The 25684-nt window shown below is 41.7% G+C and overlaps 1 protein-coding gene across 1 annotated transcript in view; it reads left to right on the top strand.

The window, feature by feature from the left end:
* The first annotated feature begins 17687 nt into the window (after positions 1-17687).
* The window catches only part of CLDN10 (claudin 10), a 104891-nt gene continuing 96894 nt past the window's right edge, over positions 17688-25684 (top strand). The window contains exon 1 of the mRNA XM_061435234.1: positions 17688-18114. Coding sequence (XP_061291218.1) covers positions 17901-18114 — 214 coding nt within the window. The 5' untranslated portion in view covers positions 17688-17900. The remainder of the gene's footprint in view (positions 18115-25684) is intronic.

Below are 25684 nucleotides of genomic sequence, written 5' to 3' on the forward strand. Positions count from 1 at the left end.
AGATTTAGATCATATAGATGACAGTGTCTGATGCACATTCCTGAGTTGTTCTACAGATACTAAAACCCTCACCAGATGGAAGAAGTTAACTGCATGATGACCACGAGCAGGGAGCCCCCACACCAGCTGGAGCCTGAGGACTGAAGATGTTAAACCCCGTGACACGACCCTGTTACCTCATCATCAACCAATCAGAGAATAATGAGGGAAACCTACACTGCACTTTCTCCCTCACCTTCCCTATAAAAACTCTCCCCTGAAATCCATCAGGGAGTTTGGATTTTTTTGAGCATGAACTCCTGGCTTGACTCTTGCAATAAACCTTTCTTTGCTCCAAACTCCAACAGATTTTTTGACCTCGGACAACAACAGGGTTTAGCACAGATTATGTTTGTAGAGCTGCAAGACCTAATGAAAAGTAACAGAAAGTTAGAAGAACTCAGATGATTTTGGAAGATGAATGCCTGGTGTTAATGGGGGCAGCTTTCTGGCATCTTACATGCTGCATTGTGCAGGGAACCTCTGTGAGCTTGTTGCTGCCCTCGTAGACTGGGAAAAGGAAATCTGAGGAGAGAGAGGCTGTCTCATGATTTCTTTCATCATGAGCTCAGGGCCTAGACAAGTAACAGTGGCATATGTTACAGAACACAGGTCATGCATATTTCTGGGGAACTCCCCTTACTTTTAACTCTAACAACACCCTATTCAGCAACGTATTATCCCTGTTTTATGGATGAGAAAGATGAGGCTCAAGGACAGCATCTGTCCAGGGTCTTTGAATCAGTAAATGATGAATCCTGATTTGGACTCAAGCCCAAGTCCAGCATGACTATCTCACTGGTGCATGGACAGTGTGCAGCAAAACTGCCTAGAATGTGCTGTTTGAATGAATGAATGACTGCAGGACTGAATGAACAAAACATTGGGCTCACACCCATAAGTGTGTAGCTATTTGTGTGGCCATCTTACCAGCTCAGCAGTTTTCTTCCCTTCCACCCTAAATGAAGAAAGATCAAAATTTGTGGAACTTATTACAAGATCATGTTGGTATTCTTTGATAATTACCCTTTTTAATGTCTTTTGGCTTCAGTTACAAAAGACAAGTAAGTTCTGGAGAACTGGTATACAGAAATGTGGCTCCAGTCAACAATTATGTACTGTGAAATTTCATCTTTATACGAGAAGAGATCTTGGAAGTTCTCAACATTAAAAACAAAAAAGGAAAACGGTTAAGGTGTGAATTGACTGCTATGTTGATTGCCTTGGGCTGTGGTAAGTATTTTCTATAGTCCATGGGGTCGCAAAGAGTCTGACGTGACTTAGCAACTGAGCGTATATGTGTATCAAGTCATTAAGTTGTATCTTAAATAGTTACATTTTTAATTGTCATTTATTCCTCGATAAAGCTGGAGGGAAAATGATATTAAAGAAAGCCTTAATGTATTCAAATATTTTTTACAAGTCAACTTGTAAGAATGGCAGAATGTTGATCATTTTCTATCAATGGGCATTATGAGGATTTATTATACTATCTTTTTTGTTATTTCATGCATGTTTAAAATTTTCTGTTGCAAAAAATGAAAACAGAGCTGAAATTTGTAACAATTACCTACTTTCTGGTGTTAGCTCTTTCTGAGATAATGCAATCTACAGTCTACATAACCTGACTTCACCTGATTTACAGTCCTCTTAAATCTCTTGCTGAAGCTGGAAGCCTAGAGACTTCCCTTATCAGGCTTCCCCAGACTATTCTCTCCAGTCCCCACAATTATCTCAGAAACATAATTGGCATCTCCAAACTGTCAAATACACTCAGTCCCTTCAGCTTCTACTGTCTTTTTTACTTTTAACTAAGATCTTTGGAAACTTCTCAGCATTCTTTTCTGAACATTAATATGATATTTAGAAGAGATGGTAAAATCCAGCATTGAATTGTATAGAGAAGACTCAACATGAAGACAGGGGACCAGAGCTTTGCATGCTTCACTTATTACTTAACCTTTCTGACCTAACCTATCTCAGGTTTAAAATGGGAAATTGCCACTCTTTATACTTCCTATAAGTTTATTGTGAGTCTCATAATTGGTGAATGCACTTTCTAAAACCTAAAACAACATACAAATAAAAAGGTTTCCATTCACTTAAGAAATGTTTAGTGAATGCCTTCTAGCTACATGACCACAAGGCCAGGCATGGAGCTTACAAACACAGAGAAGATGTATTAAGGTCTATATCTGCACATGTTTTCTGATCGTAAACGTTCAGTACTATAACTAAAAGACAAGATAATAACAAGTGTTGGAAAGGATGTCAAGAAATTGGAACTCTCATACATTGCTAGTGGGAACGTAAGGGGTACAGCCACAAAGTTACCACATAATCCAGCAGTTCTACTCCTAGGCAGATAAATGAAGCCCATGTACACATGAAAACTTACATATGAATGTCATAGTGGCACTATTCATAAAAGGAAAAAATGAATTGGAGGCAGGGGGATCCAAGGGTACATAAACTGATAAATGGACAGATAAAACATGGTATTACGGGCTATGGAATATTATTTGGCATTTTATAAAATACTGATGCATGCTATAACATGGATGAACATCATGCTGAGTTAATGCAGCCAGCCATTGATTCTAATGAGAATGATCAGACAGCATCTAATGAGAGATTCAATCTTGTTGGACTTGATTCATTCCTAGACAAACCTCAGGGACATATGATGCAAATTTATAACTGTGTGAAAACTGATGTTGAAGCTAAAACTCCAATACTTTGGCCACCTCACGTGAAGAGTTGACTCATTGGAAAAGACCCTAATGCTGGGAAGAATTGGGGGCAGGAGGAGAAGTGGATGACAGAAGATGAGATGGCTGGATGGTATCACTGACTCGATGGACATGGGTTTGGGTAGACTCCGGGAGTTGGTGATGGACAGGGAGGTCTGGCGTGCTGCAATTCATGAGGTCACAAAGAGTTGGACACAACTGAGAGACTCAATTGAACTGAACAGAACTATAAATTATTCAATGATCTACAGTATCTCTGTCAAATAGTCAAAGCATCAAGCATTAAATCTGCAGCAGATATAAGAGCAGTACTAAAATGGTTCAGCTGAGACAGTGCTGGTCTTCAAGCATTTTTCTATCAGGACAAATGGGATTCACAATTTAAATACATTCCAGAAAGTATCCATAGTCTGAATATGGTTAAAATTTCATTGTCACTCCACCTTCCCATAATATATCCACCTCCATAACCTCAGGAATGGACATCTCATTCAAATCTAGCCAATAATAACATGCTATGTCTGTGAACAAAGGGTTTGGCCCAGAGATAAACTCAAGGCCCATGTCAGGCCAACTGGCTTTCTTCCTTGAGGATATTTTTGTTGTTGTTCTTTTTTGTTTTTGTTTTCTTTTGTTTTTCCTGGAGTTAGAAAGGGTAAAACCTCACTTTCCTTTCTGGTGAGGGAGTTATAAGGATATGACCCATGACTGCTGTTAGCTATGTGCCCCATTTACATGAAGAGGCCCGAAAGAATAAAAGAGCTTCCCAGGTGGCCCTGGTGTTAAAGAACCCACCTGCCAATGCAGGAGACATAAGAGATGCAGGTTCGATCCCTGGGTCAAGCAGATCCCCTGGAGGAGGAAATGGCAACCCACTCCAGCATTCTTGCCTGGAGAACCCCATGGACAGAGGAGCCTGGCGAGCTACATCCATAGGGTCACAGAGTCAGACATGACTGAAGTGACTTAGCATGCACACACATGCCTAAAAGAATAAAACAGGTACCCAAAGGAAAATCAACAGCTATTTATTAAACACCTACTGTGTAGCAAGACTGATCCAGAATCAGGAACAGGATAAGTAAAGAGGATGAGTGATGTAAAGGAGAGTCTTGGCATCAGGCCTCCAGGGCTCCTGAGACTGGCAGGATCCCTCCTTGAATGGTGTGACCTGCTGGGGCAGAAACTGTCACGTTCCAGCTCCTATCCTCTGACATTCCTCCAGAATTAAGGCGGCTCACTGTTTTGGGAGCTCTCTGCTTGTCAAGCACATTGGGGCCATGTGCAATATAAGCCAAAACGCCTGGATTCAACCCTCAACCACCGCTCGATGGGGAGGTGGTGGATAAATACCCAAATGCCTTGCCCGTCAGTTGAAGCAATTCCCTCTCCCATGGTGGCCCAGCAAGAAGGAGTCCAGTAGCACAAGCTGTAACTTGCTTGTTAACACACTCTTTATTGACTTCCTTCCTTCTGATATCACTTTTCAACTCCCTAAATGTGTTTTCCTGGGATCACTCCCAAAATAAACTACTTCCACTTCCACTCAAATCCTTGTCTCAGGGTCTGCTACTGGGGAACCCAAACTAAGACACCTACCAGAACCATCCTTCTAATTACTGAGAAATGTATTCACTCCCTTGCACCCACAGAAGTCCTAACTAATAACACTGTAAACCCTGGGTTGTCCAATACAGTTGAGGACTTCAAATGCATCTGGTCAAAATTGAGGTGTGCTGTATGTATACAATACACAATGGATCTCAAAGACAGTGTAAAAATATTTTTCTCTCATTAATGATTTGTCACATTGATTATATGTTGAAATGATATTATTGTGGACAAACTGGTTTAAAAATATCTTACTGATATCAATTTCATTTGTTCCTTTTTATGTTTTAACATGACTACTACAGAAATTTTTTAAGTTATATTTGTCAGTTCATGTCATATTTATGTGGATGCAAGATAAGGCAGTAGCTTTGGATAAGAAGCAAATGAGAAAGGGCAAGTTGGCCTTTGGCCCAAAGCTGGGAGTTTTCATCAGAAAGCCTGAGGTGCCACCTCTTCAAATGAGCTGGTCTGCAAGGGTACATTTAACCCCATGTCGTGTATACATGCAAAGTTCAGAATTAAACTATAAGGTACCACCTGCTTGCATCCTGTGAGAAATGCCACTCTGTAAACAAAGACCAGATTCTGGGCCAAAAGTTTTCTCCCTTTTACCAAGTGGGGAGTATGTGTGTGTCAGTTATCATTCTTCAATGTCCAAGTGACTTGAGTCTTTACTCTTTAAACAACAGCCAGACTATTTCTAGTACACATCTGTATGTCCTATAGGACTGCAACTTTTCCTCGCTACCATCAAATCACTATTCTTATTTCAAATTTAGACTTTCATTCAGCAACTGACTATCAAGCATTGCCATCCATCTCTGCCTATCAGTCAACGTGTTCAGTTTCCACAGAACAACCATCTCTGTGTTGTGATGGCACTTCTTTGTAGATCCATTTTTATGTTTTATTACCTTTCCCTAAATTGTTCAAATAAATGGAAGATGGAAAAAATGAATATGTTAATATAAAAAATAATTAATGTAAACATGGAGAAAGCATGGAGTTAAAGGAAGGAGGTACCTATTCAGTCTGGTTTGCATGCATATTAGAAGTAATGGTTCATTATATGTTTAACTTTAAAGTAAGAGAAACAAATTTTTTAAACCTGTAAAATACATATAGCAGGCTTATTCATAATTACCAAAACCTGGAAGCAACCAAGATGTCCTTCAATAGGTGAGTGGATAATTAACCTAGTTCATTCAGACAATGGAGAATTATTCATCACTAAAAAAAAAAAAATATATATATATATATATGCTATCAACCCATGAAACAACATGGAGGAAATGTAAATGGTCATTACTAAGTGAAAGTAGTCTGAAAAGGCTACATGCTGTATAATGCTAACTGTATGACAAAAAGGCAAACTATGGAGACAGTAAAACGACTAATGGTTGCCGGAGAGCAGAGATGGGGAGTAAGGGATGAACAGGTGGAGCACAGAGGACTTTTAGGACAATGGAAATACTCTGAATGATACCACAATGATGGAAATGTCATACATTTGCCTAAACTCATAGAATGCACACCAGGAGTGAATCCTAGTGTAAACTATGGACTTTGGGTGACTATGATGTGTCAGTCTAGATCCATCAGTTGTGCCAAATGTATCATCTGGTGAGGGATGTTGGTAGTGGGGAAGCCATGGAGTGTGAGAACAGGGGATATATGAGAAACCTCTGCAATTGCCACCCCCAAAAGTAAAAAAGTCAATGAAATACTGATAAGATATTGATGAAGATTATATACCCAAATGGTGAAATGTTATAATAGAAGAAATGGAGAGGGTTTTTTTTTTTTTTTAAGTTATAGACTGAGATTCCATAGTACTAGTATGCAGGTCAGGAAGCAACAGTTAGAACTGGACATGGAACAACAGACTGCTTCCAAACAGGAAAAGGAGTACGTCAAGGCTGTGCATTGTCACCCTGCTTATTTAACTTATATGCAGAGTACATCATGAGAAACACTGGGCTGGAGGAAGCACAAGCTGGAATCAAGATTGCCGGGAGAAATATCAATAACCTCAGATATGCAGATGACACCACACTTATGGGAGAAAGTGAAGAAGAACTAAAGAGCCTCTTGATGAAAGTGAAAGAGGAGAGTGAAAAAGTTGGCTTAAAGCTCAACATTCAGAAAACGAAGATCACGGCATCCAGTCCCGTCACTTCATGGCAAATAGATGGGGAAACAGTGGCTGACTTTATTTTTCTGGGCTCCAAAATCACTGCAGATGGTGATAGCAGCCATGAAATTAAAAGACACTTACTCCTTGGAAGGAAAGTTATGACCAACCTAGACAGCATATTCAAAAGCAGAGACATTACTTTGCCAACAAAGGTCCATCTGGTCATGGCTATGGTTTTTCCAGGGGTCATGTATGGATGTGAGAGTTGGACTATAAAGAAAGCTGAGTGCCAAAGAATTTATGCTTTTGAACTGTAGTGTTGGAGAGGACTCTTGAGAGTCCCTTGGACTGCAAGGAGATCAGTCCTGGGTGTTCAATTGTAGGACTGATGTTGAAGCTGAAACTCCAATACTTTGGCCACCTGATGCAAAGAGCTTACTCATTGGAAAAGACCCTGATGCTGGGAAAGATTGAGGGCAGGAGGAGAAGGGGACGACAGAGGATGAGATGGTTGGATGGCATCACCCACTCAGTGGACATGGGTTTGGGTGGACTCCGGGAGTTAGTGATGGACAGGGAGGCCTGACGTGCTGTAGTTCATGGGGTTGCAAAGAGTCGGACACGACTGAGCGACTGAACTGAACTGGACTGAACTGAACTGAACTGAACTGTCTTGGAGCCCCAGGCTCACACTAGATCCAGGAGCCAATAGCATCAGAGCATTTTCTCCTTCAGACACCCACACCCTACTGACCTGAGCCCCCAGGAAACACCCCTAAACTGTCACTCTAAACTGAGTGGTTTAGACTTGAGACTTGGTGATTGGCCAGGGGAAAGAAGCCTTGAAAGGGAAATAATACATTTACAGTGGAGAAAGCTGAGATCAAGTTAACATCACCAGTGTTGAAACATAACTACATCATATATCTCCTCATTTGATGTCAGCTGGACTGCTTACAGAGTGCCCAGATTAAACACTGATTCTGGGTGAGTCTGGAGTGAAAGCAGGGCTTCTCTGCTCACTAGGACTATATTTCCAGAAGAGAAACACTCATCACCTGGCTTGAGTGGTGAAGGTGGAGCTGAGATGAACAGAAGGGATTGCAGAGACCAGGAGATGAACTCAACAGTATCTGGGTAGATTGACCCACCATGATGACCCAGTCCTCAATCCTCTCTCTGCTTACTCCTTCAACATTCCACCTGCCCTGAAAAAAGAATCTGGTGTTGTGTGTGTTGGCAAATACTCACAATCAAATGGCACATGGAATGTAAAGTTCATTTTCACTCCTTTGAGTCTGCAAGGGCGTTTCTGGATGATCAATGTTTGACTCAGTGGATTTGTGGATTCTGAAGATTACGCCCCCACCCCCGCCCCCGCCCCCGCACTGGGAATGGACATCATCCAACCTGTTAAGGGCCTGACTAGAAACAGGGCAGAAGACAGAGAATTCCCTCCTTTTTTTCTTCCCTCACCGCTGGAGCTGACCTCCAATCTGATCTTCTCCTGTCCTTGAAGTGAGATGTACACCACTGACTCCCTGGGTTCTCAGGACTTCGGACTTCAACTAAATTACGCCATTGGCTGCCCTAGTCTCCATGAAGACTGTGGGGTCTGTTACATAATCAGTAAGTCACATCCTCCTTTATACATACAAGTAGGTAAAGGTCCACAGAAAAATGAAAATGGGAGAGCTTGGACTGAGAAGCTTTTTGATCCTGTTTAATCCCAGCGTCTGCATTTCCCGCCACTACTCTGCATTGCCTCCACGTTCTCAGCCTTCACGCACTTCCCGGGGTTTGTCGGGGTTTGTCGTTCTGTCTATATCCCTTGTCAAGGTCGCCAGCCCTCCATGGGATGCAAGCCTGCAAAGCAACCTGCGCAGCAGCAGCCATAGCGTCTTACTGGTGCATGGCGCCATCTGCTGGCCAAACTAGGCAACTGTCGGGATCAATTTGACACTACTGTATTTGGGACCCACACCTGAAGTATCAGGCAAATTTGGCCTTGGAGTATGGAATGAAGCAGGGCAAAGGCTAGTAGAGTTTTACCAAGAGAACGCACTGGTCATAGCAAACACCCTCTTCCAACAACACAACAGAAGACTCTACACATGGACATTACCAGATGGTCAACACCGAAATCAGATTGATTATATTCTTTGCAGCCAAAGATGGAAAAGCTCTATACAGTCAGCAAAAACAAGACCGGGAGCTGACTGTGGCTCAGATCATGAACTCCTTATTGCCAAATTCAGACTGAAATTGAAGAAAGTAGGGAAAACCACTAGACCATTCAGGTATGACCTAAATCAAATCCCTTATGATTATACAGTGGAAGTGAGAAATAGATTTAAGGGACTAGATCTGATAGATAGAGTGCCTGATGAACTATGGATGGAAATTCATGACATTGTACAGGAGACAGGGATCAAGACCATCCCCAAGAAAAACAAATGCAAAAAAGCAAAATGGCTGTCTGAGGAGGCCTTACAAATAGCTGTGAAAAGAAGAGAAGAAAAAGCAAAGGAGAAAAGGAAAAATAGAAGCATTTGAATGCAGAGTTCCAAAGAATAGCAAAGGAGAGATAAGAAAGCCTTCCTCAGCAATCAATGCAAAGAAATAGAGGAAAACAACAGAATGGGAAAGACTAGGAATCTCTTCAAAAATTAGAGATACCAAGGGAACATTTCATGCAAAGATGGGCTCAATAAAGGACAGAAATGAAGCCTTTGACAAAAGTCAACATCCATTTATGATTAAAAAAAAAAAAAAAAAAAACTCTCCAGAAAGCAGTAATAGAAGGATCATCAGATCAGATCAGTCGCTCAGTCGTGTCCAAATCTTTGCGACTCCATGAATCGCAGCACGCCAGGCCTCCCTGTCCATCACCAACTCCCAGAGTTCACTCAGACTCACGTCCATCGAGTCAGTGATGCCATCCAGCCATCTCATCCTCTGTCGTCCCCTTCTCCTCTTGCCCCCAATCCCTCCCAGCATCAGAGTCTTTTCCAATGAGTCAACTCTTCGCATGAGGTGGCCAAAGTACTGGAGTTTCACCTTCAGCATCAGTCCTTCCAAAGAAATCCCAAGGCTGATCTCCTTTAGAATGGACTAGTTGGATCTCCTTGCAGTCCAAGGGACTCTCAAGAGTCTTCTCCAACACCACAGTTCAAAAGCATCAATTCTTTGGCGCTCAGCCTTCTTCACAGTCCAACTCTCACATCCATACATGACCACAGGAAAAACCATAGCCTTGACTAGATGAACTTTTGTTGGCAAAGTAATGTCTCTGCTTTTGAATATGCTATCTAGGTTGGTCATAACTTTCCTTCCAAGGAGTAAGCGTCTTTTAATTTCATGCCTGCAATCACCATCTGCAGTGATTTTGGAGCCCCGAAAAATAAAGTCTGACACTGTTTCCACTGTTTTCCCATCTATTTCCCATGAAGTGATGAGACAGAATGCCATGATCTTCGTTTTCTGAATGTTGAGCTTTAAGTCAACTTTTTCACTCTCCACTTTCACTTTCATCAAGAGGCTTTTGAGTTCCTCTTCACTTTCTGCCATAAGGGTGGTGTCATCTGCATATCTGAGGTTATTGATATTTCTCCTGGCAATCTTGATGCCAGCTTGTGTTTCTTCCAGTCCAGCATTTCTCATGATGTACTCTGCATATAAGTTAAATGAACAGGGTGACAATTTACAGCCTTGATGAACTCCTTTTCCTATTTGGAACCAGTCTGTTGTTCCATGTCCAGTTCTAACTGTTGCTTCCTGACCTGCATACAAATTTCTCAAGAGGCAGGTCAGGTGGTCTGCTATTCCCATCTCTTTCAGGATTTTCCACAGTTTATTGTGATCCACACAGTCAAAGGCTTTGGCATAGTCAATAAAGCAGAAATAGATGCTTTTCTGGAACTCTCTTGCTTTTTCCATGATCCAGCAGATGTTGGCAATTTGATCTCTGGTTCCTCTGCCTTTTCTAAAACCGGCTTGAACATCATGGTTGAAGATCACGGTTCACACATTGCTAAAGCCTGGCTTGGAGAATTTTGAGCATTACTTTACTAGCGTGTGAGATGAGTGCAATTGTGCAGTAGTTTGAGCATTCTTTGGCACCTGAACATAATAAAAGCTATATATGACAAACCCACAGCAAACATTATCCTCAATGGTGAAAAATTGAAAACATTTCCCCTAAAGTCAGGAACAAGACAAGGGTGCCCACTTTCACCACTACTATTCAACATAGTTTTGGAAGTTTTGGCCACAGCAATCAGAGCAGAAAAAGAAATAAAAGAATCCAAACTGGAAAAGAAGTAAAACTCTCACTGTTTACAGATGACATGATCCTCTACGTAGAAAACCCTAAAGACTCCACCAGAAAATTACTAGAGCTAATCAATGAATATAGTAAAGTTGCAGGATATAAAATCAACACACAGAAATCCCTTGCATTCCTATACACTAATAATGAGAAAATAGAGAAATTAAGGAAACAATCCCATTCATCATTGCAACGAAAACAATAAAATACTTAGGAATATATCTACCTAAAGAAACTAAAGACCTATATCAAAAAAAAACTATAAAACACTGGTGAAAGAAATCAAAGAGGACACTAATAGATGGAGAAATATACCATGTTCATGGATCAGAAGAATCAATATAGTGAAATTGAGTGTACTACCCAAAGCAATCGATAGATTCAATGCAATCCCTATCAAGCTGCTGCTGCTGCTAAGTCATTTCAGTCGTGTCTGACTCTGTGCGACCCCATAGACAGCAGCCCATCAGGCTCCACCATCCCTGGGATTCTCCAGGCAAGAACACTGGAGTGGGTTGCCATTTCCTTCTCCAATGCATGAAAGTGAAAAGTGAAAGGGAAGTCACTCAGTTGTGTCCGACTCTTAGCGACCCCATGGACTGCAGCCTACCAGGCTCCTCTGTCCATGGGATTTTCCAGGCAAGAGTGCTGGAGTGGGTTGCCATTGCCTTCTCCCCCTATCAAGCTACCAACAGTATGTTTCACAGAGCAAGAATAAATTCACAATTTGTATTGAAATACAAAAAACCTCGAATAGCCAAAGCAATCTTGAGAAAGAAGAATGGAACTGGAGGAATCAACTTGCCTGACTTCAGTCTCTACTACAAAGCCACAGTCATCAAGACAATATGGTACTGGCACAAAGACAGAAACATAGATCAATGGAACAAAATAGAAAGCCCAGAGATAAATCCATGCACATATGGACACCTTATCTTTGACAAAGAAGGCAAGAATATACAATGGAGAAAAGACACTTGTTAAATCTCTTTAACAAGTGGTGCTGGGAAAACTGGTCAACCACTTGTAAAAGAATGAAACGAGAACACTTTCTATCACCATACACAAAAATAAACTCAAAATGGATTAAAGATCTAAATGTAAGACCAGAAACTATAAAACTCCTACAGGAGAACATAGGCAAAACACTCTCCGACATAAATCACAGCAGGATCCTCTATGACCCACCTCCAAGAATATTAGAAATAAAAGCAAAAATAAACAAATGGGACCTGATTAAACGTAAAAGCTTCTGCACAACAAAGGAAACTATAAGCAAGGTGAAAAGACAGCCTTCAGAATGGGAGAAAATAATAGCAAATGAAGCAACTGACAAACAACTAATCTCAAAGATATACAAGCAACTCCTACAGCTCAATTCCAGAAAAATAAATGACCCAATCAAAAAATGGGCCAAAGAACTAAATAGACATTTCTCCAAAGAAGACATACAGATGGCTAACAAACACATGAAAAGATGCTCAACATCACTCATTATCAGAGAAATGCAAATCAAAAACAAATGAGGTACTATTTCACGCCAGTCAGAATGGCTGTGATCCAAAAGTCTACAAGCAATAAATGCTGGAGAGGGTGGAGAAAAGGGAACCCTCTTACACTGTTGGTGGGAATGCAAACTTATACACCCACTATGGAGAACATTGTGAAGATTCCTTAAAAAACTGGAAATAGAACTGCCTTATGACCCAGAAATCCCACTGCTGGGCATACACACCGAGGAAACCAGAACTGAAAGAGACACGTGTACCCCAATGTTCATCACAGCACTGTTTATAATAGCCAGGACATGGAAGCAACCTAGATGTCCATCAGCAGACAAATGGATAAGAAAGCTGTGGTACATATACACAATGGAGTATTACTCAGCCATTAAAAAGAATACATTTGAGTCAGTTCTAATGAGGTGGATGAAACTGGAGCCTATTATACAGAGTGAAGTAAGCCAGAAAGAAAAACACCAATACAGTATACTAACGCATATATATGGAATTTAGAAAGATGGTAATGATAACCCTGTATATGAGACAGCAAAAGAGACACAGATGTATAGAACAGTCTTTTGGACTCTGTGGGAGAGGGAGAGGGTGGGATGATTTGGGAGAATGGCATTGAAACATGTAAAATATCATATAAGAAACGAGTCACCAGTCCAGGTTCGATGCGGGATACAGGATGCTTGGGGCTTGTGCACTGGGAAGACCCAGAGGGATGGTATGGGGAGGGAGGAGGGAGGAGGGTTCAGCATGGGGAACACATGTACACCCGTGGCAGATAAATGTTGATGTATGGCAAAACCAATACAATATTGTAAAGTAATTAGCCTCCAATTAAAATAAATAAATTTAAATTTAAAAAGAAAAAAGAGGACAGAAATGGTATGGACCTAACAGAAGCAGAAGATATTAAGAAGAGGTGGCAAGAATACACAGAAGAACTGTACAAAAAAGATCTTCACAACCAAGATAATCACGATGGTGTGATCACTGACCTAGAGCCACACATCCTGGAACATGAAGTCAAGTGGGCCTTAGAAAGCATCACTACGAACAAAGCTAGTGGAGGTGATGGAATCCCAGTTGAGCTATTTCAAATCCTAAAAGATGATGCTGTGAAAGTGCTGCACTCAATATGCCAGCAAATTTGGAAAACTCAGCAGTGGCCACAGGACTGGAAAAGGTCAGTTTTCATTCCAATCCCAAAGACAGTCAATGCCAAAGAATGCTCAAACTACCGTACAGTTGCACTCATCTCACATGCTAGTAAAGTAATGCTCAAAATTCTCCAAGCCAGGCTTCAGCAGTATGTGAACCGTGAACTTCCAGATGTTCAAGCTGGTTTTAGAAAAGGCAGAGGAAACAGATACCAAACTGCCAACATCTGCTGGATCATCAAAAAAGCAAGAAAGTTCCAGAAAAACATCTATTTCTGCTTTATTGACTATGCCAAAGCCTTTGACTGTGTGGATCACAATAAACTGTGGGAAATTCTGAAAAAGATGGGAATACCAGACCACCTGACCTGCCTTTTGAGAAACCTATATGCAGGTCAGGAAGCAACAGTTAGAACTGGATATGGAACAACAGACTGGTGCCAAATAGGAAAAGGAGTACGTCAAGGCTGTATATTGTCACCCTGCTTATTTAACTTCTATGCAGAGTACATCATGAGAAACACTGGGCTGTAAGAAGCACAAGCTGGAATCAAGGTTGCCAAGAGAAATATCAATAATCTCAGATATGCAGATGATACCACCCTTATGGCAGAAAGGGAAGAGGAACTAAAAAGCCTCTTGATGAAAGTGAAAGAGGAGAGTGAAAAAGTTGGCTTAAAGCTCAACATTCAGAAAACTAAGCTCATGGCATCTGGTCCCATCACTTCATGACAAATAGATGGGAAACAGTGAAAACAGTGTCAGACTTTATTTTTAGGGCTCCAAAATTACTGCAGATGGTGACTGCAGCCGTGAAATTAAAAGACGCTTACTCCTTTCAAGGAAAGTTATGACTAACCTAGATAGCACACTGAAAAGCAGAGACTTTACTTTGCCAACAAAAGTCCGTCTAGTCTAGGCTATGGTTTTTCCAGAGGTCATGTATGGATGTGAGAGTTGGACTATGAAGAAAGCTGAGCACCGAAGAATTGATGCTTTTGAACTGTGGTGTTGGAGAAGACTCTTGAGAGTCCCTTGGACTGCAAGGAGATCCAACTAATCCATTCTAAAGGAGATCAGTCCTGGGTGTTCTTTGGAAGGAATGATGCTAAAGCTGAAACTCCAATACTTTGGCCTCATGTGAAGAGTTGACTCATTGGAAAAGACCCTGATGCTGGGAGGGATTGGGGTCAGGAGGAGAAGGGGACGACAGAGGATGAGATGGCTGGATGGCATCACCGACTCGATGGACATGAGTTTGAGTGAAGTCCAGGAGTTGGTGATGGACAGGGAGGCCTGCGATTCATGGAGTCGCAAAGAGTCGGACACGACTGAGCCACTGAACTGAACTGAACTGAACTGAGGTGAAAACAGAGCTCTCAATTTTTTTTTTCTCTTCTCTTCTTTACTTTTCTTTAGACAGTAAATCACACATACTCAAAGAAATTCGTGTTACTACTTTAATCATCTCACGGCAGGAGCAAGAAAAGCACGTGCAGATAGAAATGGAAACAGGGAGTATATCACAGGAGCAAGAGGTGTTGCGAGGAACATCTTATTACGAATGCAGTACTGATGCCTCTTTTTCCAATGTGATTCAAAGGCAGAAGTACAAGTGTGCATCCAAAAAAAAAAAAAAGAAGAACAAATTAAAAAGAAGAAAAAAGATTTCTTTGAAGGAGGGTGGAAATCTGTGAACTCTTCCAGGCTCATAAATTTTATTACATCATAAATACCTCCCTCCTAATTTAGTATGAATATTATGACATAAGACATGTAGAGCACAGAGAAAAGTGCTAAATAAATGTCATCTATTGTTATTTTTATTCCCAGAAAGAGGAAGCTACTCAGAGCAGGGTGATGAACACTTTTGGTTTGCTCAGATGGTCCAGATTTTAACACTGAATGTCCTGTTTGCTGTGGATCCTCTCATCCCCAGGCACACAAATAGTTCCAGGTTTTCAGCTTTTGTTGGGGTTGAGGAGGATGGAAGAAAGTGACTGTCTATTTTCCACAATCAAACGACAATCTCCTGTCAGAAGCCCTGCAGTTCCTATTTCTACCTTATCTTCTTGTCCTGGGAGACAAGTCAGCACGTTGCACTGAAGAGGGCAGCCTGACGGGGGACTTGGTGTTCTCTGCACCACTCAGCAGCTACCAGCAGAGGGCACACTCCTACCCTCCTCACTGTATTCTCAGTCCCTGACCCACCTAGAGTTTCTGCCTCCCAGGAAATCTTAGTCCATTCATTGCTCTTCCAAGTTAGGCTGTGTTCATCCTTTTTCCTCTGCCTCCTTCCTCTCCCTCCTTCCTGCCTCTCTACCTTTCTGCCTTTCATTTCCATGAGTAAAGTTGCAAGGAATGTGAGCTCACAGTTACAAATTACAAAGCACCTGTTTTAACAAAGCACCATGAGTAAGAGAGTCAAACTTTTAGAAATTTTAGGGAAAAACTAAAATCAATCCAACCTGCAAAAACCACAGATATGAGAATAGTGAGATACAGAATATAAAATAAGCCTCTTTAGGGACTTTCCTGATGGCTCAGTGATAAAGAATTCACTTGCCAGTGCAGGAGACATGGGTTCTATCTCTGATCCAGGAAGATCCCATATGCCTCAGAACAACTAAGTCTGTGCACAACTACTGAGCCCGTGGTCTAGATTCCAGGAGCCACAACTACCGAGCCCAGGGGCTGCAACTACTGAGCCCTCTCACCCTAGAGCCTGTGCTCTGAAACAAGAACAGCCACCACAATGAGAAGCTCATGCACCAGAACTGGAGAGGAGCCCCCATTCACCCAACAAGAGAAAAAACCATGCTGCAACAAAGACTTAGCACAGCCAAAAATAAATAAATAAAAATAAACAACAAACACCTCAATACTAAAAAATAAAATATGGCTTCTGAATTTTGACTAAAGAACAAGAGGTTAGAAAAAATGAAATAGGCAGATTTGATGAATAAAATGGAAATTCTAGAACTTTTTTTTAAAGAGTTTTACATAGCCGAAGATAAATTTTTTAAAATCAGAACATAGGTCTGAAAAAAAATTCCCAGAATGCAGCATGGAGCAATAAAGAGGTAAAAAATGTTAAAGGGAGTTTGAGATATACAACAAAGTAAAAAATACATCTTATCAGGGTCACAGAAGGAGATAAAGGATAGGGGCAGAGGTGATTTCTAGAGAGAGAAAGGACTAACAGTTCTCCAGAACTGATGAAAGAGTATCAGTTTCAAGAAGATCAGTAAATCCTAAAGAAGATTTAAAAAAGAAAAATCCACACTTAGAAAATTAGTGAAACTGCCAAAACGGAAGAAGCAATCTTAAATCCAGCCAAACATATATTAATCTACACAGAAATGACAAATCAGGCTCTCAGTTTCTCAAAAACAACAATGGAAGTCAACTAAAAATGAGTTGTGTCTTCAAAGTACTGATTCAAAACGATGGTTCAGTTCAGTTCAATTCAGTCACTCAGTCGTGTCTGACTCTGGGACCCCATGAGTCACAGCACGCCAGGCCTCCTTGTCCATCACCCACTCCCAGAGTTTACTCAAACTGATGTCCATAGAGTTGGTGATGCCATCCAGCCATCTCATCCTCTGTCGTCCCCTTCTCCTCCTGCCCTCAATCCCTCCCAGCATTAGAGTCTTTTCCAATGAGTCAACTCTTCACATGAGGTGGCCAAAGTATTTGAGTTTCAGCTTTAGCATCAGTCCTTCCAATGAACACCCAGGACCGATCTCCTTTAGAATGGACTGGTTGGATCTCTATAACCCAGCAAAATTCATCTAATTAAATACTATATTCTGCTCTCATAATTTATGAACTATAGCTACATTCTGGAACACAGATAAATTTCACAAATGCAATGTGTGGGAAAAAATAGGTTACAGAAGAAACCTAACACAATGATTCCATTTATGTAAGACTCAGAAACACACAAAATTAAAGCAATGGGTCAAGTAAGCCTTTACTGTTACTGTATAATTTGTACTTTGTAATATCTGGTCATTCCATGGTTCGTTAAGCTTCAGACTAACAGAAAATTAAGCATTAACTACGGAGCCAGGAAAAAAAAAAAATCTGCAAACTCAAAACCTTTAGAATCAGTCTACAAAGTTTTAGTAAATACCCATTTAGAAAGATCGTCCTTGGCTACTTCTAAAATGCCATCGGTAAATCAAACTGTATCCTAAATTCCGGTCCTTCCTCCGGCCATCCAAGCATGAAGCGCTGTCACCTACCCGCATTAACTCGCTGCAACGCTGGTCCACGCGGGTTGTGCCCGCTGCATGCCTAGACCACGGCTGCCATCTGTCTGGACAGTGTCCCCGGAGACGCCTGAGCGACATGTCCAGGGCTCAGATCTCGGCACTGGTATTCGGCGTCGGGGGCTTTGGCGCTCTCGTCGCGGCCACCGCGTCCAATGAGTGGAAAGTAACCACCAGAGCGTCCTCGGTGATAACGGCCACTTGGGTTTACCAGGGGCTCTGGATGAACTGCGCAGGCAACGCGTTGGGTTCTTTCCACTGCCGACCGCACTTTACTATCTTCAAAGTAGAAGGTAAATATAATAGCTTTGTTTGGGGTGGAAGCAAAATGTCGCTTTTCCCCCTCACGGCACTCAAGTGTCTGTGTTCAGTCTGCTGTTGACTGGGTGCTTAATCAGAGTTGCAAGATTTGCCTAAGACGGATGATGTGTGTGAGTGTTGGATGAAAGAATTAAATCATGCCTTTTATATGGCAAAGGAAAATTAAGGATAACTTTATGGATACGGTGAAAGTTGCTCAGTCATGTCCCACATTTTGTGACCCCCCATGGACTATACAGTCCATGGAATTCTCCAGGCCAGAATATTGGAGTGGGTAGCTGTTCTCTGCTCCAGGGGATCTTCCCAACCCAGGGATCAAACTCAGGTTTCCTGCATTGAAGGGGGCTGCTTTACTGTCTGAGCCACCAGGGACGCCCAATGGTTGTGTTAGAAATACCTAATGCGAATAATAGATGCCAAGGGAAAGGGCAGAGGTGACTGGCTTGTTTTAAAACTCGTTTCGATTTGCCTTATGTCATGGAGGACTCCATATACACACATATAGGAACACACGCCACCAGAAACCATATGTTCTACTGTTTTGCTTTCTTGGCCTCCCTGCCTGGCATGTGGGGATCTTAGTTCCCCAACCAGGGATCCAACTTTTGCCCCCTACAGTGGAAGCAGAGTCTTAACCACTGGACCACCAGGGAAGTCCTGATCCTATGTTATCCGAAATCCCTGTATTTCCTCAGGCCATTCTAAGATGAAATCCATACACACATATGTATATATTCATATATATGTGTATTTATATTTATATTCACAGTGATATGAACATACGAGAAGACATATAGTATTCAGAGAGTAAGAGTTTTTAGAGGGGTTTCCATATTTTTGAAGAACTATGCTTAGTGATAAAATAGCAGGACAAGAAATTTTTAAAGTAGCTAAGGGAAATAAAATGCCCATGAGGTTTTCATCAGGATTTATCAAAAATATGTATGTAGACGAGCTTTCAACTTTATGCGTATTAGAAACTATTGCAAGGGGTTTCTTGCAACATACTGCAAGTATATGTATCCTAAAGAGGGAAAAAATTTAAAGGTTTTTCAGTATAATCTATAAGAATAGCAAATCACTGTGTAGTACACCTGAAATTAATATGATATTTAAATCAGCTATACTTCAGAGGAAGACATTTTCATACCTTGGAATACCTCCAGGCAACAATTATTGGCTACTTGCTTGTACATGATTATGGAATTACTATCTGCATCTGTTTTCTGCCTTTTAGGTATGTTTACAAATCAGCCACAAGTTGTGGGTTTATTATACTAAAAATTGCCCCCAGGAATTTATAACACACAGAGTTTTCACAATCAAATGGCAAAACTGAACCTTGGCCCCAGTAAAGAAAATGAAATAAAATTTTAACTAGGAAGTTACTAAAGCATAATATCTTAAGGGGTTTTTGTGTCAAGTATTCATGTCATTAGTCCACAATGTGTGCCAAGGGATAAAGAGAAGATATTTAGTTACATTCAGGAGATTCTAATGACAATCAAGGGAACAGTTCAAGCTTGGACACAGGCCTCCAAATAACATGGGCTTTCCTAAGCCCTCATTAGAGGAATCAATGCTCATCTCTCTTCAGTCCTGACTTCTAAACTTATCTTGGGATATTTCAAAATTGTTCCTTCTACTGTGGAAGGTTTCCCCAGGTGCAGGGAAAACTGTTAGAGGAGAGTGTTGTGGGGGACATGGTTGTCATTCCACAGACCTCTGGGCCCGCTTCCACCTCGGGCAGCAAGTAGAAGATATCTCATGTGGGTAAGTGTATTTCTTTGTTCTTTCTGGGTTCGTTCTTTATATACATACATATATATATATGCTCTGCTGCACTGTGCGTTAGTCGCTCCAGTCATGTCCGACACTTTGCAACACTACGGATTGTAGCCCGCCAGGCTCCTCTGTCCATGAGGATTCTCCAGGCAAGAATACTGGAGTGGGTAGCCATTCCCTTCTCCAGGGGATCTTCCTGACCCAGGAATTGAACCGGGGTCTCCTGCATTGCAGATGGATTTTTTACCAGCTGAGCTGGTATATATTTATGGTCTTCTATCTTTCATTCTCTATTCCTTAATGAAACCTAGTTATTGTGAAAAATAGGCGATCAACCTTAGCTCCAAAGTGGGCTAAAGAACCACTGTAACCTTTTATAATGATTTCAACAGCTACTTCCCTAAATGTATCTCAGAAAATGTGGAGTTCGAAATTTTGTTTCTAAATATTGTTGATGCTGATCCAAACAATCTTCTACCCTTAAACTTCATCCCCTTGACTTCACTTCTCGATAGAAATATAGCGTGTTCTGTTCTACGTCTGCTGTGTATACTGCACATGAGAGGTAATTTGGAAAACTCTGTTCACTGACAATGCTTCAGTTAGAATTTGTAAAATTCATTTAGGGCTTCCTTGGTGGCTCAGAGGGTAAAGCGTCTGCCTACAATGTGGGAGACCTGGGTTCGATCCCTGGGTCGGGAAGATCCCCTGGCGAAGGAACACAACCTTTCTACTTTCTTCATCCTGAATCAAAATCCTTACCAAAGACACAGGTTACTATTGAAATGTATGTTCAACATCAGGAACACTGATTCATATTTTCAAGAAAATGGACACACAAACTTGGATTTCCTCATTCACACAGTCATTGCTGTTGACGCTGATTACTTTTCTTTTATTCTTTTTTGAAAGCATAACAGTGAGATGTTTAGAAAGTTTTCTATGCCAATAAGCTCTTAAATGTCACAATAATTTCAAACTGAGTAAAAAAACTCAGAAGCCAAAGAGGAATAAAAATGGTTATATCGTGCTTTAAAATAATAAATTGATTTAAGCCTATACTGTCAATTTGAGACAAATCTTCTTAGGCCAGATTAAGCCTCCTCTAAGAAAGAAAAAGAAAAGATCTTTTAAGCTGCCGATTTTTTTTTCCTTGCTGTTTACATAACTTCATGTCAAAGTCATACCTTTTGTTGCTAACCATCTTAGATGCCCCAGTATAGTTACAGATTTTTAGGAACTCATTTAGATTAATAATGACAACATCCTTAAAAGATTTGATGTAAGCCAGCACCTCTTTGGACAAGAGGCATTTCCAGTTGTGGAAAATACAAGCCCCCTTTTAGTGTAGTTATAAGGAATCAATTTTAGGAGATTACCATAGACTTTATTTTTCTGGGCTCCAAAATCATTGCAGATGGTGATTTCAGCCATGAAGTTAAAAGATGCCTATTCCTTGGAAGGCAAGTTATGATCAACCTAGATAACATATTGAAAAGCAGAGACATTACTTTGTCAACAAAGTTCTGTCTAGTCAAGGCTATGGTTTTTCCAGTGGTGGTGTATGAATGTGAGAGTTGGACTATAAAGAAAACTGAGCGCTGACGAATTGATGCTTTTGAACTGTGGTGTTGGAGAAGACTCTTGAGAGTCCCTTGGACTGCAAGGAAATCCAACCAGTCCATTCTAAAGGAGATCAGTCCTGGGTGTTCAATGGCAGGACTGATGTTGAAGCTGAAACTCCAATACTTTGGCCACCTAATGCAAAGAGCTGACTCATTGGAAAAGACCCTGATTCTGGAAGAGATTGAGGGCAGGAGGAGAAGGGGACAACAGAGGATGAGATGGTTGGATGGCATCACCCACTCAGTGGATATGGGTTCGGGTGAACTCTGGGAGTTAGTGATGGAGAGGGAGGCCTGACGTGCTGTGGTTCATGGGGTCACAAAGAGTCGGACAGTACTGAGCAACTGGATTGAACTGAACCATAGTTGTTCAGTCACTAAGTCGTGTCCAACTCTTTGCGACCCCATGAACCACAGCACACCAGGCTTCCCTGTCCACAATCTCCTGGAGTTTGCTCAAAGTCGTGTCCCTTGTGTCGATGACACCATCCAACTTTCTCATCCTCTGTTGCCCCCTTCTCCTCCTGAACTCGATCTTTCCCAGCATTAGGGTCTTTTCCAATGAGTCAGATCCTCACATCAAGTGACCCGAGTATTGGAGCTTCAGCTTTAGATCATAGGAACACTTGTAATTCAGTCCTCACTGTGGCCTGAAAGCTTCTTGACTCAATTTCAAAGCACTTTGTTGTCTTTAGATGCAATATCCAGTCTAGGCTGTCTCTTGTTTTGTCTCCTTTGGTTTTTCTTACCTGTGAAATGGTGATGAAATGAGAGAACATAGGCAAAGTGCCTTGCACAGTGCCTGACACAGAGCCATGCACCATAAAGGGTGGCAATCATTCCTATGAATACAGATTTTGGTGCCAGGAGAGCTCACATCTCAGTGGTAGGAAGGTGACCATTTCTTCTGCTCCATCTATTTTTTTCTAGCCAGGACAGTAGTAGCTGCTACCTGGGATCCAAAACCAAATAGAAGGAGGCCTCTGATCCCTTGTCGCACACCCTATGTCATATTTACGACAAAGGGAAGGCTATTGTGTTCATTGGATTAAAGTCTATGCTTATCCTACAGGTTAGGATTCACTGTACCTCATTAGCCAGGACCACACTTTGTGTCGAAGTCAGTTTCTCACCACAGATGTGGACCTGTTCCTTCTGTCAATCACATGTCGCATCTGCTGAAAGGGGGAGAAAAGGTCCCCTTCAGGCTTCATGGTGGGAAATAGAGCCTCACCAGACCTAGGATGCGTTTGTATGCTCCTACTGTTACCACGCTGTGCTCAGTCGTGTCCGACTCTTTGCAACCCTATACACTGTAGGCCACTAGGCTCCTCTGTCCATAGGATTTCCAGGCAGGAATATGGGAGTGGTTTGTCATTTCCTTCTCTAGGGGATCTTCCCAACCCAGGGATGGAACCTGTGTCTCCTGAGCCTCTTGTATTTCAGGCAGATTCTTTACCTGCTGAGCCATTAGGAAAGTCATTGGGATAGCATATTTGTGTGCTGGGCAGTCAAAAATAGACAAAGTTTCCTTAAATATTCCTGGTTCTGAGCACTGGGAAAAACTTTGTGACAGTTTAATTTACTGATTTGATTCACATTTGCATTTTACAAAGTGATTTCACATACATGATCATATTTATGCAAAAGATGGTACTCTGTAGTTCCCATTTTACAGAGTAACTGAGACTCACAGGAGCGCATATTTATAACTTTGTATGATTGTCTATAGAATTTTGGGGGAAATGTCCAGTGTTTGTACCAGCCTAAAACCTGCATTGGAGTCCCAGCTCGGCCACTAATTTTTTGTGTGACATGCATGCACAGATAAGCTACTTAAATTCATTGTTTCCCTTTCTCACTGGGAAGATGATATTAGTTACATACCAAAATTTGTGGGAAGATCAGGAAAAAGCATCCTCTGTGGGTGTGTGTGCTCAGTTGTGTCCGACTCTTTGCAGCCCCACAGACTATAGCCCACCAGACTCTTCTGTCCATGGGATTCTCTAGGCAAGAATACTGGAGTGGGTTGCCATTTCCTTCTCCAGGGGATCTTCTCAACCCAGGGATCGAACCCATGTCTCTTACATCTCCTGCATTGGCGTGGGAGTTCTTTACCACTAGCGCCACCTGGGAAGCCCTATTAAGTATGTATTTTTAAATGTGCCTGGAATTTGTTTTAATCAGGAATGGTAAGATGCACAGACATGAAATGCCATCGAGGAGGAAGTTTTCACACTCACAGATCCCCAGAAGTAGGAGCCTGGATCCCCACACAAGCCCAGGCTAGGAAGCACTAGAGTCAGTCGGGAGGCTGAGGAGTGAGAGGAAAACACAGGCAAGAGCTTTTATTGAGTTGTCTGGTACCCACCCCAGGTTGATCACGATGGAGGAACATTGGCTTGACGTATAGAAGCTTGATCAAGGAGATCACTGGGATGTGGGCTTTGGATTAGTTGATTTGTCTCTGAAAGTGGCATGTGTATTTTACCTCTAAGAATCCACTGGCCTTGGTATCACCCTCCCCTACCTGCTACAGTGATGCCTTGGGTGCCAGAACATCGAGAATGCAGAAAGCAAGAAAATACAGGGACTTTCCTAATGGTCTGGTGGTTGAGATTCTGCCTTGCCATGCAGGGGACATGAGTTCGAGCTCTGATAAACAGCTAAGCCTGCCTGCACACTCCAGCACTCGCGTGCCATAACTAGAGAGTCCGTGCATGGCAACGAATGATGCACTAAGACCTCATGTGCTGCAGCTAAGACCCAGCACAGCCTAATAAATAATTTAAAAAAGAAAAACAAGAAAATTGAAATCCTTTGGTAGTGTTTGCATAGACAGGTCAGGAAGGCAAGTGCTTTGCCATCCCCCCTCCCCTTTATGGCCTCTCAAGCTTATCTGATTGTCAGTCTTTGTTCTCTTGTGGTGAATATTTTGTGTAGAAAAGATTCAGGTGTATTTCTTGCCAGGTCCAGTGCTCCTTCTCCCTCATTGCCCATCTGACCCTGAGTATGGCCAGCTGGCGCCGGTGAGTCTCTTCTGCTCCGATTCCCTGACTCACCCACAGACTAATTCGCATCCTCAAGCAGGTGATCTCAAAGGGCATCTAAGCAAAGAGCATGCTGGGACTGGTAAAACCCACCACTGTTATGCATTTTTAGACACTTGCAGAGCACTTCAGAAAGCAGTAATGCTCTTGAATAAAGCCAGGATAATTGAGCAGATTTTCAGGAGACAACTCATCTACAATTAAACTTGGACCAAATTTTTGTACACATTACAGGAAAAAAACTGATGACCAAAATTAACAGTTTGGCAAATGGCTATGGTATCATAGTACAACTACAAAAGGAATCCTCTAAGTAGTTAACCTGCTTATTCACTAATGAGTTCCTTTCCATTCATTAGATTCCCAGCACAGCATATGCAGACAAGTGAGGACAGGACCCAGGCCTATCCTCTGTGGATATACGGCTTAGAGGAGATGATCATTTAGCAAGCGATTAGCCCAGGATGGTAAGTGCTGTCTGGGGTTAAGTTCAGGGCATAGGCAGACTTCCCAGAAAAGCTTATGCTTGAACTGACTTGAAAGATGGGTAGAGGTTGGCCCAGAGAAAGGAAGGGAGGGCATTTCAGGTCAGGGGACTTATCCAGCTCTACAATTTATTAACTGTGTGACTCCAGGCAAAAATGCTTAAAATATGAGTTCCCCTATCTGTAATATGGAAGTAATATTATTACTACTGTTTAATTAATTAAATATAATTAATATTACTATTACTTAGTAATATTATCTACTTTAGAGGGCCATGGTGAGGAGGAAGTGAATTGATTTGTGCAGAGGATTCAGAGCAGGGCCTGAAGCTTCTACAAGCAAAGACCTCAAGGCAGAAGGAGCTAAGTGCATCAGGGACCATCAAGCATATCGGAAAGGCTGACACGTGGACGTGCAGGAGGAGGCTCAGATGGGGTGCAGGTGCAGAGAGAGGGGAACTTGCAAAGAGACCTTCAAGCTTCATTAGGGGATTTAGACTTCGTCTTAGAGGAGCTGGAAAGCTGTTGAAACATTCTGAGCAGAGAATTTCTGATGGGACTTGCATTTTAGAAAGATCCTGCAGTATTTCATGTGAG

The sequence above is a fragment of the Bos javanicus genome, chromosome 12, assembly GCF_032452875.1.
Source record: "Bos javanicus breed banteng chromosome 12, ARS-OSU_banteng_1.0, whole genome shotgun sequence".
Taxonomy (NCBI): domain Eukaryota; kingdom Metazoa; phylum Chordata; class Mammalia; order Artiodactyla; family Bovidae; genus Bos; species Bos javanicus.